Genomic DNA, 6,204 nt, shown 5'->3' with positions numbered 1-6,204 from the left:
TAATAATACATTTTAAAAAATCTGTTCTCATTGCTTTCATAGATATATACCAAAGGTCAAAGGCCATAGAAGAAGAAAACATTTAAAAGAATCAGATTGGAGGGAGTAGTTCTATCTCCAAGTATAATTTGAGAGCCACCTGGGATCATGGATTCAAATTCGATTAGTATATGAGGATCACGGTCCAGCAAATGATTGGTCAAGTAACTTTAGCTGAAGACTTTTTCCACAGGAGTGGTGTTTTGGCACATGAAAGCATATGCTCCCTTTATTTTGAAATGTATGTTACACATGTTTTAAAATTTCAAAAAAGTTGAAACGAAAAATTGGTACGTACATCTTCACATGTTACACGCTCACAAAGTCGTTTCATGAAAAATTGACTTGTCGTGTGGCTTGTGTAAAAAAGAAAAAATTCAATGCTTAAAATAAGGCCTTCGAGAAGACAAATTTTCTCTTTTTTACATAGACCACAAAAAATATTGATTCCTCGTGAAACTTGACAAACACATGTATATTATGGAGATGTACATGTAGAACTTTTTTTCAAAAAATTTCGACCGTTCGAAACATAATTTTTTGGTATAGGGAGCATATGCACCCGGGAGCCGAATTGAATTTCCGCTTTTTCCACGCATTATACTGTCTCGTGAGATCTTAGAAGAAACCAATATACTTCACTGCACACTATGTACTACTATATATTAAGTGACTACAGTCACAAAAAGATGACTGCATAACACTTCAGTTAACTTCATTACTATGCAAACATACTTTTCTGTCGCTGTTACAATACTGTCTGTCTGTGAGTATTTGATTGGCTGTAAACCATGTTCAGTGGATACAAAACCGCACCACATGGTGTTATTTTTACTACCATACACTCAACACTCCGTTGCACTGCCCTTATGCTCAGTTAGGCATCCTTCCACTGCTTCACTCACTGTCAGGAAAATCCATTCTTCTCCTATTCTGTCAACAACGTGTCCAAGTTTCATCTTCTGAATTGCTTGCCATCCTGGACTGGCGATAGCGATCTGCGGATAGTTATTGGAACACAAGAGTTAGAATGTTTTTACTAAGTAAACTGTAAATACTTGTAAACACATCAATATGCTCATCAGTTCATCACTTCACCTGTATGCCTAGAGACACCAGGTCCTTATGAATTTCTTCCAGTCCCACAAGTCCTGAGGTGTCGATGTTTACCACATCTGCAGACCAGAAGCATGAATCAGACATGTTCTGAAGTTTTAAGTATCACTGCAGTAACTGAAAACTTCTTTGTAGAAACTTACTTGACATGTCAAGTACAACTGAGTGCACCCTCTCCCTGGCCTTTTCATTGGATGCCTCCACTTCTGCCCTTACCCATTCTATGATCCTGAGTGAATAACACATATTAAGCATTCACACCGAAATATTTATGAAGTGAAGTGAGGTTTATTTTCTGTGATCATTAGTACCTTTCTTTGATAAACGTTGCATTGATGAAGCATAGGAAGGATGTATCAATGCGTATGACTTGTATAGCTGGTGTTCGGCATGCCACGGGGTACTGCCTGACACTGCAAAATATGTTTGTTCCTTGTAGCCTGCCTAGAACCTCTACCTGAGGCCGGATTGACTGTATGATGATCTTTGCAAAGGAGATGGCAAGCTGCAATGATCAGACCTTAGCAAGTCAGTAAGGTGAAAGACATTACGCAAATGTAATTTGATAATTGAACTTAAGGTATATCGGTCATCTTACTGCAACTCCAAGGCCAATCTCCACAGACCCAAAGAGCACGCCAACGAACGCACCAAGGCATATGAGAAAATCCATCTTGTCAACTTTCCATATGCTCCAAGCTTCTCTGATGTCAATCAGTCCCGGGAGCGCTGACAAAATGATGGACGCTAGCACTGCCATGGGTGTGTAGTAGAGGAGCTTCATGAACAACTCCAAGGCAATAAGCACCGTGACAGCCATGACGATATTGGAAACCGTCGACCTGGCACCGGCGCTGAAGTTGACAGCAGTTCGAGAGAATGAACCTGCAAACGTCCGTCAGACACATTGCCCAGCCTATTTTGTTTCTTGTCAGAATATTACAGGCATTTAATCAGAATGCTCACCTGTTGCGACATAGCACGAGGACATAGATCCAGCAATATTTGAGCATCCCATCGCTATCATTTCCTTATTTCCATCAAGCTTATACCCTTTTATAGAGGCGAAAGATCGTCCGACGGCAATGGCTTCCTGAAGCAGGCAATGCAAACTTGACCCAGTCAGTTCAGTATGCATTTCTGTAGTGCAAACACCTGCTGGATTGAGTATGACAACAATTACCGTGAGTGCGATCACCGCACAGATGATGGCAATCTTGGCGCATTCTGTGGTGTAGGGTCCGTTCAATTGTATCTGCTTGACTGAGCTCGGGTTCAGCCCTGCGTGCACCTCGCGGATGATCTTCACGCCATGCTTGTCTGCTCTTGTGGCGTAGACCATGGCCGTGGACAGGATAACCGAGACCAACGGTGAAATTGCAGACAGCCAGAAGAGCTTCTTGTACCTCCTCCCCTGGAATTCCATTTGGGCCGCCGTTCATTCATGTTAGCAAGAACAGTACACGAAAGCTGTATTTCTTTTTTTTTGTTTTTTTTTTGCGGGTAACGAAAGCTGTATTTCAGGACTCGACAACAGAGTTTCGAGTCTTCTTACGATGAAGCGTGTGGCGAGGATGAATATGAGAAAGGAGCATCCGATGAGGAAGTTGCCCGGGTGCCACTGCCATCAGAAAAGGGAGATAACATCAGTCACACTAGATACAGGCAGTGCAGAAGGCCAGATATTGAACAGTGTGCACACAAAGGTACACACTATCTTTGTCGAATACTGGTTTCCAAACACTAAACGGTATGCATACATGTGGTTATGTTCCTATTCCACTGAAACATGGTACCGTACTGTCAAATTGCATAGTCGTATAAAGTCTGCTTGATTGTCTTTAGCTCTATAGGCTTGTAGCTCCCGTGATATCTCTTATCTTTTGTGCCGCGAATCACAGAACTGAGCTCGGTTATTTAAAAATAGAAAAAATCGATCTAGGCGCTAAATTCTTAGCCAGATGTATGTACTAAGAATTTTTTTTCTTTCAGGTGATAACTCCAAGAGTGGTGCCAGGTTACGACATAAGAACATCCATCCAACTGATAAAGGGAGGAGGCGTTGCCTGTGTTATTATGGCCCTTGTACTTTTATGCATCACGGGGAGGCTTGGGAAATTAAGACCTGCTTCGTCTCTTCCTACCAATAATATAATTGCTATTTTATTGCAGAGAAAACAAGCAAAATCTGGGAAGTCTTGCTCAGCACAAATTTTGCCGTGAAGTCTATATATATATATCAAGTTGATAAACACGATCTAGCATACTAAATAGCAGACGAGAAAGCGAAACGTATGCGCTGATGTATGTTACTAGTAACTTTGTTCAGTTCAGTTCAGTATCCGTTGGCTAATCTTGTTGCCTTGTGAGTGAGAAGTTGACTCACGGGGTCGTGTAGCGCAGAGAAGACGGCCTTGGCGACGGAGACGACGTCGGTGCTGTTGGTGAACTTGCTCAGCCCGAGCAGCCCCTTGAGCTGCTGCAGGCCGATGACGATGGCGGCGCCGCCCATGAACCCGACGATGGCGGCATGCGACAGGAAGTCCACCAGGAAGCCCAGCCTGAAGAGGCCGAAGGAGACCTGGAAGACGCCCGCGAGGAAGGTGACGGTGAACACCAGCGTCCGGTACGTCACCGGGTCGGTGGCGGGGTCGACGATCTTCTGCACCATGGACGACAGAAGCAGCGAGACCACGGCGACGGGGCCGATGGCGATCTCCCTGGACGTCCCCATCACCGCGTAGATCAGCGGCGGGACGACGCTCGTGTCTGCATGTCATCGTACGTAGCAACAAGGATTCAGAACAGTGAAAGAACAAAACAATGGCGATGAGAATTATGAAGTTCAGGGGGATGAATTGTGATCGAGCCGTGGATGCTTACAAAGACCGTACTGCGGATCCAGCTTGGCAAGATTGGCGTATCCAATGCTCTGCAGACGGTAGCAAGCCATTTCCAAGCATTGTCAGATAAGGAAATGATTTCGTTCTAGGCAAAAACTATAATTGATGTTCGTTCTTGCTGTTAACACCAGCTGCTGAAGATTTTAGCATGACTTGCTTGGTTAATTAATTAGGGCAAGAAAGTTTTCTTGTCGCTGAACAAGTGATAGATGCAGGTCAAAAGTTGTTTCTAGGAGACGTGTGCTGATCACAAAAGCTAGCTATTGTTACGTGGAAGAAGAAACCGAAGCGACCGACACAACAAGCTAGCAGTCAGCGGTGTTACGTACCTGTGGGATCCCAAGGCTGGCAAGTGTAAGGCCAGCCATGACGTCGCTCCGGAAGGACTTGAGATCGTAAGTCTTCCCCCACTGCAGCACCGGGAACACGGCCTGCAGCGCCGTCAGGGCCCACGCACACCGGCGAGCACCGCCGTCGCCGCCGTTGGTCCGCCGTGGGCGGAACGCCTTGCCGACGACGCCGACGAGCTCGTCGCGCAGGCTCGGCGGGTTGGGGCTGTTGAGGACAAGGCCGGCCGTGGCCGGCCGCCTGCTAGATACATCGAATGCCGGCACGGTGACCGGCATCTCGACGGCTGCCATGGACTCCATGACAGACGGGGTAACTGAAGTGTTTGGGGGAACTCCTACCTCCTCCTTGGGACTTAAAAGGGGCTGTCGTTGATGCCTGGACTAGCTAGCTGTTGTTGGATAGATGGATGGAGAATCTCTCCAGGTGAAGTGACACGATCGATGATCACTGCGGGACGAATGGCTGGTAGATTTCCTCTCGTGTAAACATCACCAGAGACGAGTAGTCAAGGTCTCAGGGATAGGATTGTGAGATATGATTCTTGGGGGCAAGTAGCGGACATCCATGCACGGGATCGATGAGCCTGCAGCCCTCCAAGAGGAAGAAATTCTCTCTCGGAGGTGTACATGTGCCGGAGCAAATTGACAGGTCTGGGTGCTATTTATGGGTGTGTGTGCGGTAGTGGTGCCATGGACAATGCACGCAAAGCTGGCCACATGCATCTTTCTCGGTGGGCTCGAACGGCACTTTCACTGATTCTTCGATGATTGGCTGTGCCGCTGTTGCTGCTGCATCTTATTTGTACTACCAGTACAAAGCTTTTTATTACTCCAGTACAAAGCAGTGTTAGGATATAGGAATGATAAGTGGTTGCTTAAAATGGAGTTTATTAGTTATAGAATCACATTACATCAGGTCGAGGGGCCAGATATGCCCATACAGATGGGGAAAAAATGGTCAATTAATTATATGCAGATTCTAGTGTTTTTTTTTGTTTGTTCTGAGCAGAATTCGAACATACTGGCATACTACTTTTTAGAAGGGTCAATTGGATAAATGCTTGCAAAATTTCGATTCCGAGAAATGCCGTTACATAAAGCCAGTTTCCAGCAATGCCAGTACAAATTCTTAGAGCTTTCCATGATTCCATTCTATGATAATTTGTCACCAAAATGCCCCAATAAACCATCCTCATCCTCACCTTTTCACGTGGCCAAACAACGTCTTTCTGACCTCTGCCCACTTGCCAACTCCACCGCTGGCGCCCCTCCCTCCTCTGATCGTGGAACATCACTTAAAATCAGATTTACTTAGAGAATCCCCATCCAATAAGCTAGATATATTCCCAGAAAAAAAATGGACGTATATTCTTATTAAAACAAAAATGGTGATTAATTTAGAGTAAAAAATTCCAGCTTGTATTCTTAAAGATGGCCTTACTGACAACGAGTACCTTATTTATGATGTCACTAACCACTGTATTCCATTCTATATGGCTTAAAACGACCTGAGTTTGGTGGACATAGGTGTAGGCACACCCATTTAAAAAAATCGAAAAATGCTATTTCAAGGTTTCAGAAATTTTAAAAATAATTCATGCATGTATATATTACCTGATATTTACCCGTGAAAATTTGAAGGAAAAATATGACCATATCTGGCCTACACAAAAAACAGAAAATGGGAATTTAAGTTTTTTTGAATAGTAGAAATTCAATCATTGTAGTTATGTTTGGACATCTTGTGATTTTCATCCTTCTTGAAATTTACACTAGTAAGTATCATGATAATATGT

General features: G+C 44.3%; 1 protein-coding gene across 2 annotated transcripts; it reads right to left on the bottom strand.

Moving 5' to 3' along the window:
- Positions 1 to 729: 729 nt before the first annotated feature.
- LOC127297097 (low affinity sulfate transporter 3) lies at positions 730 to 5,051 on the bottom strand. Of its 2 annotated transcripts, XM_051327358.2 has the most exons (11): positions 4,388 to 5,050; positions 4,039 to 4,087; positions 3,542 to 3,924; positions 2,711 to 2,776; positions 2,339 to 2,569; positions 2,122 to 2,248; positions 1,754 to 2,040; positions 1,467 to 1,660; positions 1,299 to 1,384; positions 1,138 to 1,214; positions 730 to 1,037 (listed from the first exon to the last, which is right to left on the bottom strand). In XM_051327358.2, the coding sequence occupies exons 1-11, from the start codon at positions 4,706 to 4,708 to the stop codon at positions 885 to 887; spliced, it is 1,974 nt and encodes a 657-aa protein (XP_051183318.1). In that variant the 5' UTR covers positions 4,709 to 5,050; the 3' UTR covers positions 730 to 884. The 2 variants fall into 2 exon arrangements, with proteins under 2 accessions (XP_051183318.1, XP_051183317.1); XM_051327357.2 differs by having other exon boundaries at positions 2,122 to 2,569; positions 4,388 to 5,051.
- Positions 5,052 to 6,204: the final 1,153 nt, after the last annotated feature.

The sequence above is a fragment of the Lolium perenne genome, chromosome 4, assembly GCF_019359855.2.
Source record: "Lolium perenne isolate Kyuss_39 chromosome 4, Kyuss_2.0, whole genome shotgun sequence".
NCBI lineage: Eukaryota > Viridiplantae > Streptophyta > Magnoliopsida > Poales > Poaceae > Lolium > Lolium perenne.
This window is presented reverse-complemented; position numbering and strand designations above follow the sequence as displayed.